The following is a 26,002-nucleotide window of genomic DNA, read 5'->3' as shown; positions in this document are numbered from 1 at the left end:
AGTGGTTTTCAACCTGTGGTCTGATTTCCAAAGGGGTCCACACCTCCATTCAAAATTTTTTAGGGGTCTGCAAATAAAAAAAGGTTGAAAACCACTGCACTAGTAGACCCCCAGTGCCTGTAGGGCTGTCACATGTAGCAATATGAAGGATTTCACCCTTTCCAGTTTTTCAGTAACTCTGCAGGCTTCCAGAAAAGTTTGGAAACATTTTATCCTGTCTTTGTCCAACTGCCACTCAGACTGAAGGATTCAGAAACTTCTTTTGCTCTGCTCTTGTGAAAGGTTTAGTTTACTTCTGTCTGTGACATACATGGGTGTTGGTGTGAAACTGACCAACTTTATTTCTTGACCCCCACGCACAATGTTACTCCACTGTTTACGGTTACATTCTACTGTGCCCCTTCAACATCATGTGCCGCCAATATGCCCGCCCCTCTTGCAGAGGGGCCACCTCCTCCTGGGTGTGGGAAAATTGTCCAGCCAGGGAAGCCGTCTGAGGATGAGCTGCCCCGGGGGCGGTGAGCTCTCCAGGAGGATCGCTGCTGCTGGGTACCAGGGCAGAAGGGTAGATCTTGGAAGGGAGGCACTTCAGGGCTGAGAACAGGGACCTGCTGTTGGAGCGCTTGATGTGTGTGTTTTAAGGGGAGTTGGGGGGGGAGGGTATCCACGCTTGGAACTGGCTACCGCTCCTGGCCGGGAGGGGGAACGAGGCAAAAAGACTCATCACGGGCCGGGGACTGCCCAGAGAAAGGGAGTGTCTCGCGGGGCCGGCGTGCGGGGGGCAGCTCTGAGGCAGGGCACCCGGGGAAGGCGGCCCGGGCGGCTCAGCTGAGTGACTTCGGCCGCGCGCGCACTACGCTCAGCCCCGCCCCGCGTGGGGCGCTAAGGCAAAGGTGCGCGCGCCGGGGGTGGGTGCGCCTGGCACCAGCTTTAGACCCGCCCCTCGCTGTTAGTCCCGCCCCGCCCCCGCCCGTGATTCTGTCACTTCCTGCTCCCATCCTGCCGTCTGTGTCCGGGTCGCGCTGCCGGGTCCCTCCTCACCCGCCCGTAGCGGGGCACGCACTTTCCCTGCCGGGGCAGAAGCGGCCGCCAGCGGGCGGCGTGTGAGGGGAGGGGAACACGGGGCTCCTCTCCTCGTCCCCAGGAGGCGCCTGGGGCTGTGCCCTGGGGGGAGGCGCCTGAGGGCCCCGGCTGCCTGCAGCGGGGCGGCCCCTCCCGCTCCCCGAGGCAGGAAGATGCCGGTGAAGAAGAAGAGAAAATCCGCGGCGGCGGCGGCGGTAGCGGACGAGACCGGCCTCAAGAAATGTAAACTGGGCAGGTACCGTATCCCCGCCCCGCCGTGGTCCCCGCTGCGGCGTCGCTAGGATGCGGCGTGGGGGCGGCGTTGCTGGGCAGCGGGGTGTCAGCGCTGCAGGGCGCCGCTGGGCACGTGTTGGCGCCCGAGGGCGGGGGACCCCGAGACCTGCTGTCACCGCTCAGAGCGGAGCTGAAGCGCGTTGTGGCTTGGCGACGCGTGTCCTCACGCCGCGACATCAGTTGGCCGCGACATCCCGTGGGGCGTCATGGCGTGCTGGCATGTTGACACACGCCGGCCCGTTGCTCTGCGATGGGCTGTTGTATCGCAGCAGGGCGGCCCAGCCATTCAGTGCAGCGCATAGTACAGTGACCGCTTGACATAGCATAATGGGGTCACAGAGCGAGCTTGCATGTTGGGGCATGGCCTCCATGTTCGGCTTGTTCAACAAGCTTGAGGGGACTAGCTTACAACCCTGCCTCTCTTTCCTCTTCCATTTTGCATAACTGTGCCATTTATTATAGAGATTGGGTTGCTCCCAATATCTGTCTCCTTGTTCAAACCCACTGCATCACTCCTGCTGTTCTGTAGATCTGGGATGCTGGGTTTCATATTACCCATAATCTCCAGGTTAGGTTACAGTAAGTGTAGCAGAATGGGAGTAGGGCAGCAGGATTCACAACAAAACAAGGAAGCCTAGAATACCCAAAACAAGTGAGAAGCATCTCATTAAAATGAATGAATATACTAGAGGTCTGCTGAGTATATAAAGTTGTCCCTTTTCAAAAACCAGTTGTGCTTCACTACCAGATAAACAGATTATAGCAATAATTAAACATTATAAAACACTCATTTTAACATAATATGATAGGTACTAACGAGTATAGTTTCTGTAAAGGGAAATTGTGCCTCTCTAATCTGTTAGTGTTATTTGAGTGTGTCAGTAAAACAGTGAGTGGAAGAGAACCAACTGACTGAAGTTATCAGGACTTTCAAGAAGCCTTTGAAAAGTTTCTCACGAGAGACTATTAAGGCAAATTAGTAGTTATGGGGTGAAAAGTAAGGGTTGTCATGGATTAGCAATTTGCTAAAAGACAGAAAACAAAGAATATAAATGGAGTAGTCAGTTTTCACCATAGCAGAAGATTAGCAGTGGAATGCTCTAGTATTCTGTATCATGGCCAGTGTTTTAAAAAAAATTAAATACATTAAAAATTAACCAAAACTCACGGTATGGCTTTGTTTCTTCCTAATTATTTACATTTTTAATCTCAAATTGATAGATGCTTTTCTACAGCACAGCGTTAAGTGCAGCTTGTCATTTAAGGCCTGATTTTTACGAAGTGCTGAATGTCCTGAACTCCCAGGGAATTTTACAGTGCTTTATTAGGTGATAAATGTGCTCAGCACCTCACAGCATTGGAACCTTCTTTTTTTGTTTAACGTGTCTCATTTTAAAGTTGCCATGAAGGAACTGCATAATTCCAAATCCTCTTTTACCGTCAGTTTTTATCTCATTTTTACATAAACTAATAATTTTAATAATCTGAAAGGATGTCATCTAAGTTTGAATGGAAACTTTTTCTAAAGGTGTTATAGTTTGTTAAAGATGATTTGACCACTTTTAACTGAAAGAAATGTAGGTTATAAAGTGTAATCTATGTAGAATGATGGACTGTACAGATTTTACCTCATACACATTTGCATGTTACAATGAAATCATTGGGGTTTAGTGCACATATGTAAGGGCAGAAGCCGATCTTTACTGTCTACATATTGTGTGTGTAAAATTAATGGATTTACCATGGATTGTTTGTTGTTACTATTTTCTCTGGCCTCCAGACATGCTGTGCATGCCCATTTATAGGATATGTGATGATATAAACAGATGTTTACATTAGAAAAAGAGAACACATTTTCAAATTTATATATGTAAATAAAAATAGCATGACTCTCAAAGGTGCTGAACTCGGTGGTTCCCCTTATGTGGGATTTGTGGGTGCTCAACGCTTCTGAAAAATCAGGCCACTTACATTAGGATGCTTAACTATGGATTTAGAAGCCTAACTAGGCACCCAGGTTTAAATATTTGGCTGACAACATAAGAACTATTGCTGTTGCATTGATCTTTTGACAAGCCACGTCCTTTTGTGCTCTTGCAAACTAGTAGTATTTTTAAATATCAAACAAGGAATATTTGTAATAAATTTGGCAGTGTGAGAGAACTGTCTACAACTCTTATTAATGCATAGAACTTAAGTGAAGTACTGTATCAAACTGCTGCCACTAAAACAAATTCTATATATGCTCATTGTTCATGAAGACATTTTTTTGGTTTAGTTCTGACTAGTAATGAAGTATTTGGAACTTAAGAGAAAATAGTCATTTCTAAAAAATGAGGAACAGTGAATGTAACATTTTAGGCATCTTTGTATGTGTATTTTTATAAGCTATTGCAGATCGCAAGCTTCTGGTAAAGTGATAAGTGGAGAGGAGCATTTTTCAAGCAAGAAGTGCCTGGCTTGGTTTTATGAATATGCAGGTATGGAAGTAACTACAGACATGTTTAAAATCATATGGCTTTGTTTGAAATTAACAAGCTAATAATCAATTAAAGAAAATTAACACTTGTTTTTTCACATTAATGTTTTTCTGAATAAATAGGCCATAAGACACATGAATTGGTGTTTCTTGTACAATTGTGTTTCCAGCTAAAAAGTATCCCTCTAACTTCTTTAGAATTCACCTCTTTCCCATCTCCTCCTCTCCCTCTTCTATTTGATCAGTATTCCTAAGGCTTATTACTGACTGTAGCCTTATTTAAAATAATACAACTGTGTTGCATTGTACACAGTGCTTATCCAGAAGCCATACAAGTGTCCTTCCTATTGATTTGGGGAAAACAAAACACAGTAAATCAGGGTGCGAAAAGATTCTCCAGACAGTGAAATAACGTCTGATTATCTTTTGCATAACTAAATTTTGTTATTTAAAACATAATGGGGGAGGGTCATTCAATAGCACTGTGCATTAGTTCATAATACTGTAGCCTACATTTTTGCTTTAATTTATGACAACAAACTGACAAACAAACCCCACAAACATCAATATCTCAAACAGAAAAAGTTTGTTTTAAATGTTAAAGAAAGTTCACTTTTTTATACATTAAGCCTGCTGTGCAGCTGATCACTCAGTGTGTTTTGTGTAATTTGTTAAGCACTTTTTGCTGTTTATTTACTACTAAACAGTTAGAAATTGGGCCTTAGGAAATTGCTAATGTTTACAGAGCCCTTCTTTTCTAGATTACTGATTAAAATTCATCCTAAATAGTTTATGATTAAGTCATTACTGTTCACTAGCAAATGTGAAATGAGTTGGTTTTGTCCACTAGTAAAGTGGATCGAGTATCCATATCACAACTGACACCAACTGACACTTTTTTTGATAGTCTCAGCTGCGAAGCTTAGAAGTGAACTACCTTCTCACCCTTAATGGTGGCCTCTCCAAACTAAATTTGAGGCATATTAGCCTGGGCTCTACCACATCTTTCCAGTGGAAAAGTAAAGGATTTCAGGCTCAAGGACTTTTGATCACTAAATTAATAGTGCTTTTATGAAAACTAAATTGATGTACAATTTGCAGTTTTATTTTAGAGAGTCTTGAACTATGTGAATTTATCGTCTGTCGTCATTTAAAAAAAATGTATTTATCATTGCATATTAACCAGTGGACTAAATGTTTTAAGGATACAATTAAATGATTTCTCTTCGAATCTAAACATTTAATTTTTTAAAAAAATACATCATGTAGAGAGGAAAAAACTGTAACCACAATGAAGGTGCAACCCATTGAATGGGTTTCATACATAGTGTCCTTTACAAAGTTCTGAGTGTCTGATCCTGCAAACACAATGGGGCTGTTTAATTGTAAAGGAAAGTTCCTCATATTTGTAACAGTTTCAGGATTGAATGCTCAACTATTAAAGATATTCCATGTGATTGCTTCTGCTCAGGAAGACCAGGTACTTGGACAGCAGTGTGCTACCTTGTACTAGTTCTATAAACCAGTGGTTGTGCTCTGCAAACCAGATTCACTTTCCCATCTGCCAATAGCACACATTACCTGAAAAGGAAGTAACTTTCAATATTCAGAATTGACTATGGCTCTCACTCCATTAACCAACAGAATTACCAAATTTTAAAAATGAGTTCTGATTCAGAATCATAGCCAGGATACTGCTAATTTACAATGGCTATAATGCATGGAAAATTATAGGTCTCTCTCATCCCCTCCAACGCTATCTGTGTACCCCCCAAAAGTAGTAATTTGCAAAATTACCATAGTTGTTCCAAAAACATAACATGCACCCTTTTGTAGTTTGGTAACATGCTGTTTTAGCCGATACCTAAGTAATTATCCAGGACCTAGCAAAATGGTATGTAAAGTAAATAGACCTTACAACAACATGTGGCCATCTAGCTTTGTTAATAGCCCAGTTGGAGTAATGGTTGGAACAAACTCAGCAGAAATATCTGAAGTACCAGGGAGAGGTTTATAGGAACAATGTAATGGATAAACCTCAGAATATGTCTGAATGTGTTTTTTTAATATGATGCCAAGTTTGCTGCTTGTCAGAGGCCTTATTAGACAAAGGGGCAGCATATAGCATAAAACCAAGCATAACAATCCCTGCAAGCTCATCCCTAGATACTATGTAATACATTTAATGTTATCACACTATTATTATTTATTTATCAGCTAAACTGAGGCTATGGACAATTATTAACTGGTAAATAATTTCATATAACTTGATTCCTCCCCTGAAAATTTAGGCTTAAACCATAATGTCAGCAGTACTTAAATAATAAAAACAATAGTTACTTGGCCTCAGTGAATGCTTTCCTTGACAAAATAGCTGTTGGGCTTTGTTGACTAGGTCAAAGCATGTTGAAGATGGCTGAGTTTTCAAATAGCCTTTGAGGATACTTTGTAGGTGATAACTGGTACTCTTTACTTTTCATCTTCCCCTGCGTTACAGATAGGGTCATTTTCTACCACAAATGCTGTAATTCTGTGTCCGTTCTTAAATGTCATCTTTTATTTAATATCTCTTGTTTTTATATATGTAACCAAAATTAGCAATGATTGTAATTTGAATGTTATATATAACTTCGACTGATTTCTTTTTGGTTTTGAAGGTCCTGATGAAGTTGTAGGGCCAGAGGGAATGGAAAAGTTCTGTGAAGACATTGGTGTTGAACCTGAGAACGTAGGTTTTACTGCTGAACATTAATGGAAATTTAAGTAAATAAATTGATAAACTTTTTTTTCATAAGACTAAATTTAAACTTCAATAAATGAAAGGGGAAAGTGTTGTGGCTTCTTAATTATGGGGGCTTTTTCCTGTATTCTCAAGGTTACAACTGGGGAGGTTTGTTTTTTGTTTTTTTAAATGTGTCAACTAAGTTTATTTTTAAAAGAACAGATATACTTTATTTTCTGAAATGTAGGATTTGGGAAAGATTGTCACACAGAATTCAACTAACTTAGCTACATTTCACATTTTGGAATCCTTTAAGTCTGTAGCACAATCACTTAATTATTTGAATGTTTTAAATGTTCTTCATAAACATCTAGATATCCATTTGTAAATTATAGTTGTAATTATTGTCTTCTTTGTACACTGACATTTTCCTTTCTTTTTCCCCTCAGATTATTATGTTAGTTTTAGCCTGGAAATTAGAGGCTGAAAGCATGGGATTTTTTACCAAGGAAGAATGGTTAAAGGGGATGACCTCGTTACAGTAAGAGCTTTTTATACACGATAGCATGTTCAAATTTGTGTTTGAGGAAGCAGATATTAATTACCCTTCTCTCAATTTCTGGATAGTATGCAGGACTGACGATAAAATATAGCACCTTTTGTTCGTAGGTCTCCAGTTCAAACCTGGCCCCAGTCAGTCACTGGGAGTACCAGACATATGCCATCAAATCATCAATTTAATGATTTCTCTTGAACGAATTGGGGTCTTGTTTCAGACCCTAATAGACTAATGTTCACTGAGCAAAAATCATATCTTGAAATGTCATTCTAGTCAGCAGACATACAACTGAGTGGATATGGAGATATACCAGTGTTGAAGTATATTGGTGGGCAATATGGGGAAATTTGCAGTATTGCATCCTACACCAACTCAGTGGATAGAGGATTTCAATATCCAGTCTCTATTGCTGTCAGTCATCTTTATTATTATAGGCGGGGGGCTGGAAATGACACCTATGTTTAAATTGCCTAATGCTTTCCACTGTGAAAGATTCTTGGGACCATTCTTTGAGAAGCTCTCATATCTCCATTGTTCAGTCTTTGATATTGTCAGTGGGAAAGCCCTGAGGCTAGAGAAGTCTTTCCTTTCTCTCAAGAAATTCCATCTAGCTTTTTGCCGAGATACTAGTGAAATCACGATTTTCTTTCTCTCTCTCTGTTGCTCAGGAAACTTTTGACAACGTGCCAAGATAATAACTAAACGTGAACATTCTAAGGCTGGGCTGTTACGGCAACAACAGTACACGCTGTAATGGAGATGCTAGGAACGTGCCAGAGCAGCTGTAGTTTGGGGAAAAGAAAGCTTGGCTCACCCCCAGATCTGGCACATGGCCCCAGTAGCCTATGCCCCCTGCAAGGGCGTCACATGGGGCAGGATTCTCCACTTCCCAGTGAGTGCTGGGGAAGAGAGAGTCAGACCGGGGTCCACTCTGTAAACCCTCCTGGACCCAGCACCTGGACCCAGCAGCTCATTTTCCCCCTCCACCCTCAAGGGTCCCCCATGGGGCAGGAACCCTCCTAACTCCCTCTTTTTTGTTTAAACTTTTTTTAAAAACTTTTTAAGAAATTACATACAAAAAACCTGTCAAAAGAATCTTATTTAGGTTGCAAAGTCAAGCACTCGAAATTTAGGAAATGCCAGATTTACAGTTGCCTCTTCAACCTTAATTCAATCCCCTTGTGTATATGTATTCTATACAGTCTTTAATTACATGATTACATACTATTTTTTTCACAGGACCTCTGCCTCAGTCAGTGCACAGGATGGACGCACAAGAGGGCAAAATTAAGGTTACTTGTGCAACTATACATCTAACATTTCCTAACTTTGGTGTGATTTACTGTGCAACTTAAATAATAATTTTAACATACTAGGTTTTTTGTATGCAATTACTTATATTTTGCCCAAAAGTGGGCTTTGTAGATGTGCAAGACGACAGTTTCTTGCCTCAGAGATCTTATATTCTACCTAGAAGTTGACATGGAAGAAGAGGAATTTAAATCTAGGATTTTAATTAAATTTAATTCTGTATGTAACTGTCCCCCTTTTTAACTCTGTCTCTTTTCTTTGTTTTTAACCATAGCTATTTTAGTCCTTCCCTTTTTTTAATACTTCGATTGTTGTTTTAACGGAAACTTATTGACAACTCCTTTCCTTTGAAGCGTTGGTTCTCCTTTTTTCCTTTATAAATAAAACAATAAGAAGTCACCAGACCAGGTGGTAGTTAAAACTACTAAGTGTGATATGTAACTTATCGCTTAAATCAGTCTCTGTACCAGATGATAGCTAATGTAAAGCTGATTTTTAAAAAAGGCTCCAGAGGCAATCCTGGCAATTACAGGCCAGTAAGACTAATTTCAGTACAAAGCAAATTGGTTAAAACTATAGTAAAGAACTGAACAATTAGACCCAGAGGAACAAAATACGCTGGGGAAGAGTTAACACGGCTTTTATAAAGGGAAATCATGCCTTACCAATCTATTAGAATTCTTTGAGGGTGCAACAAGCATGTGGAAAATGGTGATCCAGTTGATGTAGTGTACTTGGACTTTCAGAAAGTCTTTGACAGGCTTCTACCCCGTAGGCTCTTAAGCAGACTAAGCAGTCATGGATCAGTAATTGGTTAAAAGATAGGATACAAAGGGTAGGAATAAATGGTCAGTTTTCACAATGGAAAATGGTAAATAGTGGCATCTTGCAAGGATCAGTACTGGGACCTGAACTGTTCAACAGATTCATAAATGATCTGGAAAAGCTGGTAAACAGTGAAATGGCAAAGTTTGCAGATGATACAAAATTACTCAAGATAATTAAATCCAAAGTTGACTCCAAAGAGTTACAAAGAAATCTCTCAAAACTGGGTGACTGGGCACCAAAATGGCAGAGGAAATTCAATGCTAAGTGCAAAGTATTGCACATTGGAAAACATAATCCCAACTGTACTTACAACATGATGGGGTCTAAATTGGCTATTCCACTCAAGAAAGAGATCTTAGAGTCATTGTGGATAGTTCTTTAAAAACATCTGCTCAGTGTGCAGCAGCAGTCAAAAAAAACTAAAAGCATGTTGGGAGCCATTAGGAAAGGAATAGACAATAAGACAGAAAATATCATCATGCCACTATATAAATCCATGATACACCCACACCTTGAATACTGTGTGCAGTTCTGGTCATTCTATCTCAAAAATATATATATATATGTGGAAAAGGTACAGAGAAGGGCAACAAAAATGATTGGGGTATGGAACAGCTTCCATATGAGTAAAGATGAAAAAAGACATGAACTCTTCAGCCTAGAGAAGAGATGACTAAGGGGTGATATGATAGACCTCTATAACATCATGAATGGTGTGGAGAAAATGAATTAAAAAGTGTTATTTACCCCTTCACATACCACAAGAATCAGGGGTCACCAAATGAAATTAATGGGCAGCAGGTTTAAAACAAATATAAGGAAGTACTTATTCATACAACGCACAGTCAGCTTGGGGAATTTATTGCCAAGGGATGTTGTGAAGCCTAAAAGTATAACTGGTTTAAAAAAAAATTAAGTTAGTTCATGGAGCATAGGTACATCAATAGCTGTTAGTCAAGATGGTTCAGCGAGACAGCCCCATGCTCTGTGTGCCCCTTAACCTCCAACTGCCAGATGCTAGGATTGGATGACACAAGATGGATCAATTGAAATTGCTCTGTTCTGTTCATTCCCTCTAAAGCATCTGGCATTAGCCACTGTCTGAAGACAGGGTACTGGGCTAGATGGACAATAAGTCTGACCCATTATGGCCATTCTTATGTTCTTATGAGCATCATTTAACTTTTCTTCCTGCTTACTTCCTCCCCATCATCACCTCTCCTTCCATTCTTCTATAGCCCAACAGAAAGTAGTAAGTTTAATGTAAATGAAACCTTCCGCCAGTTATTTCGTTCAGTTGATCATCTGATATTGTGGAACCTCTAGTGCAACAAAGATGTGCTTCTCTGCTACTCCCACTGCAGCTATACTGTGTCCGTGGTCTGAGGCACTGTATAAGCTGTCCACTAATAATTTGGAAGAAGTTGAAGGGACTGCCTCTTTACATGACTGGAGAAATAGGCAGCATGGATTCAGTCCTCAGTGCACTTCTACTCAGTTGAATCAACCACGGTACAATTGGAGGTGGGAGCTGCAGAGAGGCCTTCTCTCTCCCTTGCAGATAGAAAAAAATGGTTCAAATAAAGCATGTATATGTCAGTACCATTTAAGCCTTTATGATATGGGTGGTGTTATATCATTTTATGGGAGTACTGGACACACTAGCATAAAGCTTTGGGTTTTGGTCTTTTTTTAAAAAAAATCTGGTAGATAAGTAACCAATGAGAACTTGGGGACAGACTGCTTTTGTCCAAAAATTCAGGTTCTCATCTCCATGCAAGGTGTCTACTTTCCTCTGACATATCAGGTAACACTAAAGGCAGGATACTGGGCCCGATGGACAATGATTAATCTATTATGGTATTTCCTATGTGGAGTCTGCCTTACATAGACCCCCCAAAATAGAAGTCAGAGTACCACTCATTCCTGGCATTAAATTGACTTAGATCATGCATACCTATATGTATTGCAGACATATTTTTTTATATCGGTTAATGTCAGGACAAAGGTTCCAACAGTGAAAGAGACATGCTTGTTATATATGCATCTTAGTTTTTTTTAATTTAACTATACTGTATTCAAATTTAGGGACAAGAGTCCAGAGTGAAAATTGACAAATACATGGTTCAGGATGTCTTGGGAGGATAAATAAAAACTGAACTAATTTAGATCTTATTATTTATGAAGGGACTCACCATATTTTAGAAAACAAATAAGGCAGGGTTGAGGTTAACACGTGTTAACTGTAAAACTAATAATTTTTGTCATGTGTATGTACAATCTAATTAGCTGATTATTTACTGAGCACTGATCTTCTCTGCACTCTACAGATTTGGCCCAGGGTCTGTGCCATTTTGTGTAGTTACTAGTGCCCTCCAGCAGCAGCAAAAGTCTGCCAGGTAGAAGTTGTGACAGAGCAAAATGTCAGCAGTATTTTTCCCCTGGGAGGCATAGAGTGAGCCAACACAACCCAAAGTAGGAGATGCTGGTTGGGAAGGAGGCGCATCATCTCAGCAACATGCACTGCAAGACTCCTAATGGCCTGTCTTTCATGTATAACTCCTGCAATAGAACCCCAGTGGAGTGAAGAGTTAATATAACCAACTGCTCTTCTTTGAAGTGAATCCCTACAGTTGGTGAATCTAGCCCATACACTTTTTTTTAAGAGCCATACTAAGAAAAATATTCCCAAAGCTATTTTTAACAGAGCCAATTTCATGAGCAATAATTTTTATACTTGTAAATTCTGTTCTGTAATTTGTGAACCACTTTTTCTGACAGTCCCAGTTTAATGGGCACTGAGCAGTTCATGCTGTGGTATTTGCTCTCAACTTTCAGTTAAGTCATATAAAAGAGGCTCTAGGATATTTTGCATAGTGCTTGAGCAACTCTTACATATGTATAACTAATGAAAATTTTGTATATGCAAGGTGTGCAGCATAGGGTCTTTACTTACATCTAGATTTTGCTGCACTTACTGACACTGAATGGTACCTTACTCCATCAGGCTTGAAATACTTGCAGAGCAAGGTACTACTAAACAGAAATAAGCTGGCAGAATCTGGTCCTTAGTAATTTAAAAGGTTGTACTTTGAAAAGTACAAGAAGAGAATTTAAACTGTGTACTTGGTAAACGAAAGTCTGTTTACATGGCTTGAGCATCCCTAACATCAGTGACTTGTGAACGCATCTGAAAAACAGGTCTATATTACCCACTGCAGGCATGTTTATAATAGGAGCAAACTTGACCCTTGCATATAGGGGTTTTTTTATTATTATTTTTTGTTTAACATTATTTGTTTGATTTTGTTTAAGGTGTGACTGCACAGAAAAGTTACAGAGTAAGTTTGATTTTTTGCGGTCACAACTGAATGACATTTCATCCTTTAAGAATATCTACAGATATGCCTTTGATTTTGCAAGGGTAAGTCTGTCTGATCATTAGAACATTTGAGTATAAGTTCCTTAATCAATTTTTTCCTAAGTGCTCCTTTCTTTGTAATTTTAGGATAAAGACCAGCGAAGTCTTGATATTGATACTGCAAAATCTATGTTAGCGCTTCTGCTTGGAAGAACATGGCCACTGTTCTCAGTATTTTATCAGTACTTGGAGGTATGCACTCTATTATTGTTTTAAAAAATAAATTGTCTCAGCTGTCTGGAGGGTGACATTACAGTGTGCTGCTGTTAGAAGAGGTTGTGAGGCTTGTGCACCTCTATGTGAGGGTTCAGCTATATTGCTCCTCCACTTCACCTTTATTGACACATTTATGAAACAGTAATAACTTCTATATATCTCAAAGGAGAACTTCTTTTTCCTATTGTCTGCACCCTCCCAAGCCAAAGGGAGCTGTAATATAAGAAGCTGAAACTTCTTTTTTCTCATATCGAAAAGGTAAACTTGGAGTTAAATGTGCCTCTCTACCACTTAAGCCACTAAGTGACCCAAAGTGAGTATCTTTGGGGACTCTACTTTAGCTCATAGTCTGGAGGGAAGGAGAATCCCTTGCTGAATTTGATTCAGGGCAAGATGTAAAACACACCCTTTTGTCCAAGCTTCCCAATAACAGCCACTAGATTCTCCTGATATTTTATTTTCTGGACACTGTTCACAAGTAGTTTCCTCAGAGAAACTCTCTGGCTTCTGCAAAGGGTTGCAGAATATATCCCTCCCTAATCTTCTGTTTGTTTTTTCACCGGATGTTATATGCCCTGAGATACCATTTTGATGGGCATCTTGTGAATTGATGAAATAATGGATGTCAATATCCAGTAATGGCATTATGTACATCAGGAAATAACTCAAGATGACTCTAGAAATACTAAAAATTAAAGAAATATTTTTATCAGATTCCCTGATTAAATATTTTTTATTTTTCTTAGCAATCAAAGTATAGAGTTATGAACAAGGATCAGTGGTACAATGTGTTAGAATTCAGCAGAACTGTGCATGCAGATCTTAGCAACTACGATGAAGATGGTGCATGTAAGTGTTCATAACATTGTTTATTCAAGTGTAGTTTCAATATTTCTAGTTCCAGAATGGAGGAATAAATTTAAGTTCCATGAAAAGAAACTTCACTTTAAAGTACAAAATATAATTTAGAATAAATCTAAAGAAAAAATGGCCTGATGGTTTACAAGCAACAGGCCAGATCATCAGCAGTTAATTGGTGTAGCTCCCTTGAAGCCCACAGAGCTGTGCCAATTTACAGGAGCAATTTACAGGAGCTGAGGATTTGATCCATTGTGTTCAGCTCCAAACCCCGGGTTTGGACACAACCTCTCTTTTGAGCCAATGAATGCTGGGCTCCAGTTAAACTGAAGCAACATAGTTTCCCATCCTTGGGGAATGATCTGTGGTTTTCTTCCAGCCAGAGCTAAAGTACAGTCAAGTATATTATACTTTTATTGAATAAGGCATCTCATATTGCTCCTTATTCTAGACAATTGCATGCAATTTTGAAATCTTTAGCAAAAGGGAATTCTTTAGCCTGGTTTGTAGTATAGCTCTATTAAGATGTTAATGTAATATCATCTTACTACTTTAATAAAATCTACTCAAACTGTCAAATGCTTTATTTTAAAAAATAAACAAAACTTCACCTTCTCCAGCCCCCAGATACAACTCTCATTCATCTGTTTTTGGTGTGGCATAATTTTAGTCATCTTAAATTCTTCATAAACATCTGATCATAATAATTGACACTGAACACTATCTAGACTAAAGGATTTAGCCTTTATAGTTCAAGAGGAAACTAAAAAGTATTTTTTAAAGGCTTTGCATCTTGTAATTTTGAACATTGCTATTTCCAGGGCCCGTTCTCCTTGATGAATTTGTTGAGTGGCAAAAAGTTCGTCAAGTGTCATAGCAAGAACTTTGAAGAAAATGCAGAATTTTTTGATGCCCACCTCTATACAAACTAATGAGACAAAACCAAGGGTTGCATTTTCATGCTTATGAAAGACTTTACAGTGATTTTCTTTTCCTTTTTTTTTAAAGGAAGTTTTCTTGTTACATGTGATATGGGCATTGAACCACACCTCTTCTGAGACTGAAAGTTGGAGTTTGTTTTTGAGTCTTGTGTTTATAGCATTTATTTCAGAACAATAAAGATCCAGATTTGTGACAAAGGCCTAAAAGTGAAGGATGTCCCTTGAGTGTGAGTGTGGTGTCTATTTTTGAAATTCAAAACTTTTAAGATTTTTCTTTCTCAGAAATGCCCTTTGCTATGAGTTGTGTTGGTTTTTCTAAATGTGCTTAACTAGCACTGTAGTTTGCTGATGGTATGATTTTCTTGTGAGATACAAGTTAGAAGGAATGACGGTTGATTTTAAGCTCCGGGTGGTATTTTATTAGTTTGCATACTAGTATCAGACATGGGTTGTGCCACAACATTCATCTCCAGGTGGAGACAAAGGCCTTAAAAATTCATTTTTCTCCACTACTCAGTCAGGGCTGTATCATTTAAAGGCATGGCCATTTTAAAAAAAATCATACGTGCATGGCTCCATATGCTGTATGGCTAGATAATAGTCACTTGTATATCAAATGGTACTAACATTAATACTGTTTGGTACAACAAGGCAGCTGGACATTCTTACCATAGTTTAGTCTCTGGATTGCTTTGAGTGAAAGTGCAATTTATATTTTAAAAGGGAAAGCTGGGAACACCTGATGACTTGACTACAAGGCTAATTTAGGTTCTTATACATTGGACTAGATGCATTCACAAAGGTGATCCTCTTAACTGTTGCTCCCTGAAGGTTTTTTTGATAGTTTAAGGCCAGAAGGGACCATTAAATCATCTAATTTGACCTCCTATGTATCTCAAGCCATTAAATTTCCCCCAGTTACTCCTGGTCTGATCCTTATAACTGCTTTCCATTGCCTCATTTTGGCATCTGATACCAGCTTGCAGCATTTAAATCTGGGGAGATGGTATCACTATTCTTTCCTATCAGTGAAGATGGATGCCACATTGAAGTCTTGGCATACTCATGAAGAAAAGGGAGAGGAATTTAATGAGAAAATGTGGGAGTCTGGGATGAATGAGGGAATGAAGCATTTGTGACCCCTGCCTTATTATATTACTACTTATACTGTAGTAGAACCACACAGCTCCAATAAGTGATCAAGGCCCCATTGTGCCAAATGCTGTAAATGCAAAAAATAAAAAATATAGTGTGCTCCTTGGGGCAGGGACTACACTAGATGTGACTTGAAGATCTTTGCCTCAGGGAAGTGATAGCTGTTTTGCATACATACTATCCAGGCTCAGGAAAGACAAGGAAAACTCATACCTGATGTAACTTTTTTCCTGGCTTCAGTAACTAATTTACAGTAGACAAAAGGGGGGAAAATAGTAGTGTCTCCATGTTCTTGTTGTTCTACAACAGAAAAATGTTACTACTCTTTCTAGATGTACCTACTGTTCAAGGTGCAGGAGACAATGACAGCCAGTGCTGTCCCATGAGCAGTCTTCTAGGGGTCACTTTATACTGTAGATTTACACTTCTTTTATGGCTCTGTCCAAGTGAAGAAGCATTGCAAAAGACATTGAAACACTTTGAGCTTGCTATGCTTATACAATGGCTCTTGTTCACACATACATACTACAGCTGTCCTAAGCATTTTTCAGGCCTTTTAGAAAAAAGACCTTTGCTTAAGTCCAGCTGATGTGTGCAGTCTACAACATTGTCTCCCAAGTATGAAAGCCACACATTCTGTATTTGCTGGTACTTCTAACTTCATCCACAACACAGTGCCTTTTGTTTGGAAATTTACCCTATATCACCTGCAGAGAAGCAGTGCCAAGTCCTTTGAGAGTTATTTCAGCAGTCCCAGAATGCACTGACAGAGCAAGGGTCAAATATGTGGGATGAGGATGCACCAGAAAAAGTTCTAAGGAAGAACAAAAACTGCTATGTGGGTGCCTTGAGCTGTTGGAAGAAGCAAAACATGAAATGAATTTTTGAAGTTAAGCAAGGATATCATTGCCGGGAGTGTGTTCAGACCCTGTGAGGCTCAGAAAGATTAACTCTTTTCCAAAAGTCTTGGAATACAAGTAAAGACATTAAATGTTTGTAGTGTAAAAAAATTATCCTTGTAAGTAATTGGGAACTGTTGTGAATTCTATTTAAACAAGATGGTCCTAGGAAGTGGTAATAGTGTGAAACAGTTGGAGTGATGCATCTGCCAATGCCCAGGTGTTTAAATATTTAATGTTGAGCTACAAATGATATATCAGAGTGTCTTTTATATCTCTGAAGTTTTTGTCAGTATTCCTATAATAAATCCATATTTCAGGGATTTATAATTTGGTTGTGCATGGTTAAAAATCATATGAATTACTGTATAACTACTTAGCCTGGGAATGAATGTATTTAGACTATTAAATCAGTATAATTTTTCAAATTGAATAAAACAGGAGCAGGTTTTTAAAGTTATGTTTCTGTGCTCATAACTGCAGTCGGGCTTGTTCTTTAAATGTGAACTACTGGCTTGCAGTTTAAATGTGGACTTGTCACTTTAGCTGTTTTGTTGGACGGGAAAGTACTTAAACCTCTTTACGTCTTATTGCAGATAAGTGCCAAAAAGGTTACTAATGTATTTCCTTGCTTGTGTGTCGATGTCCACAAGCCAAATCTGAGTCTATCTGAATGCTTTAGCCTCAGAATTTAGTTTTGCTTTGCTCAGGAGCATTTCAATGGATGGATTAAAATAGCTACAACAGCTTTTTCATTATATTAAAAAAAATGTTAAAAATATAGTTCACAAGTAAAATGCATTGTCACATTTATGACAATAAAAGCAAAGAAACGTAAGTGGAATAAAATGTCTTCCAAAACCTGATGATGATGGTGTCTCCTCTGTGGTATTATAAATACCAGTTCTTATGTTTTCAGATAGTTCCTTTTTATATGCCTTGTGTGGGTAATGTACAATTTTCCTATTTCATAACATTCATATTTATTTATTTTTTAAAAGAAATGTTCATGATGAGGATGGCAATAGTTCATCTATTTAAAGATTTGACCTATTATTTAAAAGGCATAGTAATTAAAGGGTTAGCTATGTGTTCATATAATGCAAACACTTATTCACATACCTAACTTTATGATTGTGCGTAAAGTTCACTTTCTTAAGCATAAAATTAAACATGCATATGTGTTTGTAAAATTGGGACCTATGTTAGCTCTTTGTATCGTATTTAATGTTACCATTTAAGCATCTAATCCTTTCCTAATATGACTTTGTAATTTCACATGTTTATATGATGGAATTGTTTATATTAGGATTTGATTAATACAGATACAAACTTGGTATAGGTCACATTGTCAGAAGGGGGTATGTCATAGTCCATATTTGAACTGTTTGTTATTTCTTGGATATCCTTGTTTCACCTTTCCACAGTATTTAAGCAGAATTACTGGTAGTGATGACAACATGCAATTTTCAACAGGGACCATAAATTTAACTAATGTTTCTGATGTATTTTGTTTTCAAAGCTAGTGAATAGTTTTGTACAAAATGTACAAACCTGGCTAAGTTTGGCCTTGTTAAAAATGAAGAATAAAGATAACTTACGTACTAGGGCAGAAAATCTGTTCCTGCTTCTGTCACGGTGCCTCTTTATCAGTTATTCATTTGTGTATATTCCATTGTGTTTAAAATCAAATGTACAACATCATGCTAAAACACAGCTTTACTGAATAACTTCTCTGTGTCTGCCTGAGTTGCTGGCAAATAGTGATTTGTTCTCAAATAAGAGCAGCAACGTAACATGTCATCTTCTATAGCAGGCACTTAATCTGAACACACAGTTACTAGACAACAATTATTGTCTCTACAAGTGCCGCTGATAATCATCCCATATGTATCACATGCTGGATGAGATACTTTTTGCAACAAACAGCTCCAACTTCCACCAGGGAAAAGGAACACTTCATATGATTACCACTCTATCGTGCCATGTTTTTCAATGCACTTTCCCCTGTACCCTTTTAGTGTCTTCTCCAAGGAGGAATTGAAACAAGGAGCCAGCCATCTGGCTGAGTTAGAAACATTTCATTATCTGCCTCCTCAAGATTCTGACCAACTTGTACATAGAGATTCAAGAACAAACTTTGGGACAACAAGGACCTCACATAAATAGCACATTAATTCCTGATGTATGTTGTGTTGGCACCTTCATTCTGTCTTACAATGGACGCTTGCATATTGCTTAAGGTAATGGGACATGACTGGGGCTAGACATACACTAATATATTGACTTCCAGGAAAAATTCTGCACAGCTCAATAATTCAGTGACAAATTGTGGCTGTCAAGTACACTACTGTCTCCCATCCCCTGGCACCCTATCCAAATTGAAATTGGTGAAGTATTTCTTCAGCCACTCATGTTTCATCTAGGTTGGTTTTGTTTAAATATTTAACATTATCTTCTAAAAGTCTTGAAGGCAAATATTTTGTAATTATGCCTCCATACATAAAGCTACTACATGACCTGTTTAGTCAATGGAGTGCGTCAAGAACAATTTGCTGCTTGACTGACTGCAGAGCCAAAGGCAAGAACTCTCTGATACCAATGCTCTTTACAAGACCTTTCTCAGCTATTAAACAGGATCCATACCACTACCCCACGTTCTTCAGCCTCCATGCTGGGGAGGAAATTTTAAGGTATCTCTTCATTCCCAAATCAAATTGGTGGAAGCTGGTCTGTAAAACTAGGTATGTCAAACGCATTGTGATCAGGCAATATTACATCCAAAACTGTTTACCCCTTGCATTTCTGTAACCTTCAGGCACCATGCTTTCTCTATAACCCTTACTGATTTCAGGCACTGTCTTGACAGTACCCTACCACCATGGCTACTATTCTAGCCTAAATTTTAGAATGAGTGCTCCAGGTTAAGTACCTCTTATCCCACTCTACATTTCAATAAAGGTCAGCAGTTTGTGGTGTATGAGAGTAAAGGCTGCAGGACCTGCCCTCCAAAATGGCCAAAATCCAAAAGTATTGTAAAGAAAGCAATATTGATTAAAAAATCCAAATCAAAGGCCATTAGTAAGAAACCATCTGTAGGCTAAAAGCGTCATACCAACCCTCATGGATGGAGTAAAACCTTTCATCCAAATAATAAAATCCTTCCATACTTAGTTTATGTATGTGTCTCAGTCCTAAGTGTTGATAGGTTCTTTCTGTCTTGTCTTCTGTGGAAATTACACTGTCAGATCAGTATATTTTTAGGTGTCTATCCAAATATGGGATAGACATGAAATCATCTTTTCTACCAAACATATAGATGATTGATTTACTGTCTACAGTACCATAAGTCTATCAGTGCCTCCTTTAAGGCGCATTTCCCATTTAATGGTAAATATCCTAATCTGCAAGTGTGAGAAATGGCTCAGATTATAAATTATTTACTTGCATCAAAGAGTGGATGTACAGTAACACTACATTTAGGTGTGTGTTGATGTCTTCCCTAACAATGTGTTCTCCACAGCTGTTCTTGTTTCCAAAATGAAACGTTGGTCTCTCAGGGTAGGTTATCATTTACCCAGGCTGCTATGCACATCTGCTTTCCCTTGTTTAAATCTGTTCAAATCACAAAAGGGCATGCCCCATAGATTAATATTCCCTTATTTGTTATATTAATTTATTAGAATTTTGTCTTGGATAACACTATCATAATTGCATTTTTGGGGCTTCAGAGTAACAAGTAAGGCTACAATTTAGTTACAGGTATTTTTAGTAAAAGTCATGGACAGGTCACAGGCAATAAACAAAAATTCCCAGCCTGTGACCTGTCCATGACTTATACTAAAAATGTCTGTGATTAAATGTGTTCAGGGTGGTGGAGGCACTGGTGGGGAGTGGGGTGGCCACAGCTGGGGAGGAGAGAGGGGACCAGCAGTATCAGCTGCCAGAGGCCGTGGACCGCAGCTGCTTCAGCTGGCCCGCCACAGACTGCAGATAGGGCAAGCAGACCGCGACCGCTCCAGCCGGCCGAGGACCTCTGCCCGGGGCTGCTGGAGCAGCAGCTGGTGTGGCTGTCCCAGTGGCCGCCTGAGCAGTTGGCCCTGGAGCTAGCTGATTGGGTGGCCCTGGGTTCAGCCACACTGGCCCCTGCAGAGGTTGCAGAAAGTCACGGAATCCATAACTTCCACGACCTACGTGACAGACACGTGACTAGTAATATATACCTGCACGTTAATGACTCTGTCCACAGTTGTAGACCCTACAGATTGCAATGGGCAGAAACTGACTTCAGGATGGTCTGGGCACCTTTGGTCCCAGCAACTTTTATGACTACCCCAGATACTAGATTGCTCAGCTACAAATAACCCATAATAGGAACTGCAGTATCACTGCTATTGGTTAAATCTGGGGACAATTGGTGAACTTGCTCAGAAGTCAGACAGCCACTCTGATTCTGACTGAGCATTATGTGTGACTGACAAACCTACTACAAAGTCATTGGGGCATCTCAATTGCATGCAGATGAAACCAGCTTGGCTCTATGGTTATATGACCTCATTCCATGAATGTCAAGCAACCCCCTGAAATCTGTCAAGGGAAAAGAATGATAGTGGTGTGGTAGCTTTACACCTGTAGTACTGCAGTACTGTACATTTGACTAAGGCCAGTTCTACACTAGAAGCTTTTGCCACTATAACAATATCAGTTAGGGATGTGATTTTTTTTTTCATTCTTTCTATATCAGCAAAAGCTGTACTGTTGATGCAGTTGCAGTGGCATAAAAGTGCTTTTTGCAATATAGCTTATTTTGTTTGGGGAACTGGAATAAACTATGCCGGTAAAAGCATTTTTTTTTTTTGCCAGTATAAACAGCCTACGCTAGGAGGGGGTTTACCAGTAGAGCTAAACCAACAAACTGTTCTAGTGTTGACAAGGTCGAAAACAGGAAGTGGAAGTTTTAGTGCACCATCAGCTGGTGGTTCTAAAATTAGGGTAAAACAGTAGTATTTCAGCAAAACTCTGTGTCAGTCTCTCCTAATACAACACTGATCTTTCAGTTAAAGATTACCAGAGGAGGAATAACATTTGCTTCTTATATTTAAAATGTGGTGTGTGTAGGGAGGGTATCTGTTATTCTTTCAATACGTGCATGTAACTTTCATTTTTCCCCAATTTTTGGCCAACTATAGAGATGATTGAATTTCAGATTTTTAAAAAAAACAGGTAAAACATTTTTTGAAATAAGTTTGTTAAATATTTTTTCTTTTTTTGGACTGAGTCTACCTCTCTCTCTTGAATTATTGGTGTTCAGAAAAAGGAGGGTGGGAAATTGAAAACATATAATTTTAATCTAGTCAAATATTTAAAGAATATAACATTTTCAGCTGGTTTGAATTCTGTCTCATATAATACTGAGGCATTTATTTCTCTTCATCGCCTACATATTTGTAATACTTCTAATGGGAATTATTCCATAGGTTGAATTCAGCAACATTCAAATGTATAATAAGTGGAACAGCCAGTATGGTTTGTAGTTATTAAGGACTTGAACAAAAAAAAAGGGTACATAATTTTTAAAGTGGAATTCTGCTTGCAGGAAGCTTCATACTGTGTAAAGAACACAAACAGCTCCAATACTCAAGAAATATCAGCTGAAAGTGTGGTTTCTGCAGCTAATTTACTAAAGGAAGTGTTATCCCTTTTGTGAAACACATAAGAACTTTAAACAATACCACTGAAAGAAATTCTCTAATCAATACATTTCTTAATTTAGCTGAATTTACCAAATATTTTAATTGAAAACAGCATTAAACTATGACACAGTATCAATGTAGAAATAATAGTATGATGATGTAGGAAAAACTGGCAAGAATCAAGGTCAAATAAGCTTAGTCCTAGGGTTTTAGAAGTTTAACTTTCATTGTGCAGTACTAATAGCAAAGGCTCCTGAAGTCCTCTATCCATGGTGGAGGGATGAAAAATAAATTCAATCTCTATGCCCATTCAGTCTTTGGCCTCCATGAATGAAAATATTAATTATGGTGATTCTTGTAATGGGGATACCTGTGCTCTTGGAACTGAAGAGATATAACAAAGTCACTTTTTAATAACTGAAGAAAATTATTGTTCCATTTTTCTGAACAAACCTTGTTCAGTTCTCTCTTGAAGAAAGCCTACAATTCTAAGTAATTTTGAAAGAGAACAAAAAAAAAAAATCATGATTAAAACCCAGAACTGGGAGGCCAGCAATCCATCTTTGGCAGCAATTCCCTCTTTGGCTTTCAGCAAATCACTTTTTCCTTCTGCCTCTGCTCTCCCACCTATAAAATGAGGATAACATAGTACCGACCTACTCCATTGGTATATTGTGAGAATATACTAAGTATTGTTATTTCTGAGGTTGCAATTCATGCTATCCAATGTATCTGGCCAAAATGTATTGGCATAGAGATCTGAATAGATGATTCTAAGGAAAATGACTGAAATGGATTTATTCCAACCCATACCATTAATTTGAACTTTTGTGGCATTTTGCACATAATCAATGAGGCGCCTTTGGTAGTTATGTGCTGATCTCTACAGCTCTGCTCTGATTAATGGAAATGACTTAGAATCTTGGGTAAAATTCTGGCTCCACTGAAGCCGATGACAATACCTCCGTAGACGTCAATAGGGGCAGGATTTCACCCCTGGTCTTCACATTCCTTGTGACAGGCTTAGCGTATTGTTGGGGGCTGTACAAATAACAATATGTACATTTTGCTTTAACCTCATATATCTTATGCACAGGAAAGAACATTCTACTATAATGTACATAGCAGGTAGCATCTCTTAGTTGAGGGACCCAATCCTGCAATGGGTTTATGTAGGCTGATCATTGCATCCATGCAGAGCCCAATAGGGTGCGTAAATTCACAGGGCGGTGTACGTTATTTTTTAACAAAGTATGTTAGTTGTTTTTCTCTCTCTTGGACAGCGAGGGTAACAAGAAATAAAAAGTGTTTTGCACCCTCATGCCATAGAATCATAGAATATCAGGGTTGGAAGGGACCTCAGGAGGTCATCTAGTCCAACCCCTTGTGCAAAGCAAGACCGGTCCCCGACTAAATCATCCCAGCCAGGGCTTTGTCAAGCCTGACCTTAAAAACTTCTAGGGAAGGAGATTCCACCACCTCCCTAGGTAACGCATTCCAGTGTTTCATCACCCTCCTAGTGAAAAAGCTTTTCCTAACATCCAACCTAAATCTCCCCCACTGCAACTTGAGACCATTACTCCTTGTTCTGTCATCTGCTACCACTGAGAACAGTCTAGAGCCATCCTCTTTGGAACCCCCTTTCAGGTAGTTGAAAGCAGCTATCAAATCCCCCCCTCATTCTTCTCTTCCGCAGACTAAACAATCCCAGTTCCCTCAGCCTCTCCTCATAAGTCATGTGTTCCAGTCCCCTAATCATTTTTGTTGCCCTCCGCTGGACTTTTTCCAATTTTTCCACATCCTTCTTGTAGTGTGGGGCCCAAAACTGGACACAGTACTCTAGATGAGGCCTCACCAATGTCGAATAGAGGGGAATGATCACGTCCCTCGATCTGCTGGCAATGCCCCTACTTATACATCCCAAAATGCCATTGGCCTTCTTGGCAACAAGGGCACACTGTTGACTCATATCCAACTTCTCGTCCACTGTAACCCCTAGGTCCTTTTCTGCAGAACTGCTGCCGAGCCATTCGGTCCCTAGTTTGTAGCGGTGCATTGGATTCTTCCGTCCTAAGTGCAGGACTCTGCACTTGTCCTTGTTGAACCTCATCAGATTTCTTTTGTCCCAATCCTCCAATTTGTCTAGGTCCCTCTGTATCCTATCCCTACCCTCCAGCGTATCTACCACTCCTCCCAGTTTAGTGTCATCTGCAAACTTGCTGAGGGTGCAATCCACACCATCCTCCAGGTCATTAATGAAGATATTGAACAAAACCGGCCCCAGGACCGACCCCTGGGGCACTCCACTTGATACCGGCTGCCAACTAGACATGGAGCCATTGATCACTACCCATTGAGCCTGACAATCTAGCCAGCTTTCTATCCACCTTATAGTCCATTCATCCAGCCCATACTTCTTTAACTTGCTGGCAAGAATACTGTGGGAGACAGTGTCAAAAGCTTTGCTAAAGTCAAGGAACAACACGTCCACTGCTTTCCCTTCATCCACAGAGCCAGTTATCTCATCATAGAAGGCAATTAGATTAATCAGGCATGACTTGCCCTTGGTGAATCCATGCTGACTGTTCCTGATCACTTTCCTCTCGTGTAAGTGCTTCAGAATTGATTCCTTGAGGGCCTGCTCCATGATTTTTCCAGGGACTGAGGTGAGGCTGACTGGCCTGTAGTTCCCAGGATCCTCCTTCTTCCCTTTTTTAAAGATGGGCACTACATTAGCCTTTTTCCAGTCATCTGGGACCTCCCCCGATCGCCATGAGTTTTCAAAGATAATGGCCAATGGCTCTGCAATCACATCCGCCAACTCCTTTAGCACTCTCGGATGCAACGCATCCGGCCCCATGGACTTGTGCTCGTCCAGCTTTTCTAAATAGTCCCGAACCACTTCTTTCTCCACAGAGGGCTGGTCACCTTCTCCCCATACTGTGCTGCCCAGTGCAGTAGTCTGGGAGCTGACCTTGTTCGTGAAGACAGAGGCAAAAAAAGCATTGAGTACATTAGCTTTTTCCACATCCTCTGTCACTAGGTTGCCTCCCTCATTCAGTAAGGGGCCCACACTTTCCTTGACTTTCTTCTTGTTGCTAACATACCTGAAGAAACCCTTCTTGTTACTCTTAACATCTCTTGCTAGCTGCAATTCCAAGTGTGATTTGGCCTTCCTGATTTCACTCCTGCAAGCCCGAGCAATATTTTTATACTCATCCCTGGTCATTTGTCCAATCTTCCACTTCTTTTAAGCTTCTTTTTTGTATTTAAGAGCAGCAAGGATTTCACTGTTAAGCCAAGCTGGTCGCCTGCCATATTTACTATTCTTTCTACACATTGGGATGGTTTGTCCCTGTAACCTCAATAAGGATTCTTTAAAATACAGCCAGCTCTCCTGGACTCCTTTCCCCCTCATGTTATTCTCCCAGGGGATCTTGCCCCTCAGTTCCCTGAGGGAGTCAAAGTCTGCTTTTCTGAAGTCCAGGGTCTGTATTCTGCAGCTCTCCTTTCTTCCTTGTGTTAGGATCCTGAACTTGACCATTTCATGGTCACTGCCTCCCA

General features: G+C 39.7%; 1 protein-coding gene across 4 annotated transcripts; it reads left to right on the top strand.

Annotated features, from left to right (window-relative positions):
• The first annotated feature begins 459 nt into the window (after positions 1 to 459).
• Positions 460 to 18,354, top strand: DCUN1D5 (defective in cullin neddylation 1 domain containing 5). Of its 4 annotated transcripts, none has more exons than XM_027819816.3 (8): positions 460 to 1,318; positions 3,745 to 3,836; positions 6,493 to 6,563; positions 7,007 to 7,098; positions 12,571 to 12,679; positions 12,764 to 12,868; positions 13,639 to 13,741; positions 14,572 to 18,354. In XM_027819816.3, the coding sequence occupies exons 1-8, from the start codon at positions 1,236 to 1,238 to the stop codon at positions 14,625 to 14,627; spliced, it is 711 nt and encodes a 236-aa protein (XP_027675617.1). In that variant the 5' UTR covers positions 460 to 1,235; the 3' UTR covers positions 14,628 to 18,354. The 4 variants fall into 4 exon arrangements, with proteins under 4 accessions (XP_027675617.1, XP_027675618.1, XP_037745895.1 ...); XM_037889967.2 differs by having other exon boundaries at positions 1,054 to 1,305; XM_027819817.3 differs by lacking the exon at positions 13,639 to 13,741 and having other exon boundaries at positions 817 to 1,318.
• Positions 18,355 to 26,002: the final 7,648 nt, after the last annotated feature.

Source organism: Chelonia mydas, chromosome 1, assembly GCF_015237465.2.
Source record: "Chelonia mydas isolate rCheMyd1 chromosome 1, rCheMyd1.pri.v2, whole genome shotgun sequence".
Lineage (NCBI taxonomy): Eukaryota > Metazoa > Chordata > Testudines > Cheloniidae > Chelonia > Chelonia mydas.
Note: the sequence above shows the minus strand (reverse complement) of the source record. Positions and strands in the feature narration are given on the sequence as shown.

Excerpts from the sequence above, each read along its gene's own strand:
- DCUN1D5 (XM_027819816.3), top strand. The coding sequence starts at position 1,236 with ATGCCGGTGAAGAAGAAGAGAAAATCCGCGGCGGCGGCGGCGGTAGCG. Across the intron at positions 6,564-7,006 it reads TTGGTGTTGAACCTGAGAAC|ATTATTATGTTAGTTTTAGC; the intron begins GTAGGTTTTACT and ends TTTTCCCCTCAG. Across the intron at positions 12,680-12,763 it reads ATGCCTTTGATTTTGCAAGG|GATAAAGACCAGCGAAGTCT; the intron begins GTAAGTCTGTCT and ends TTGTAATTTTAG.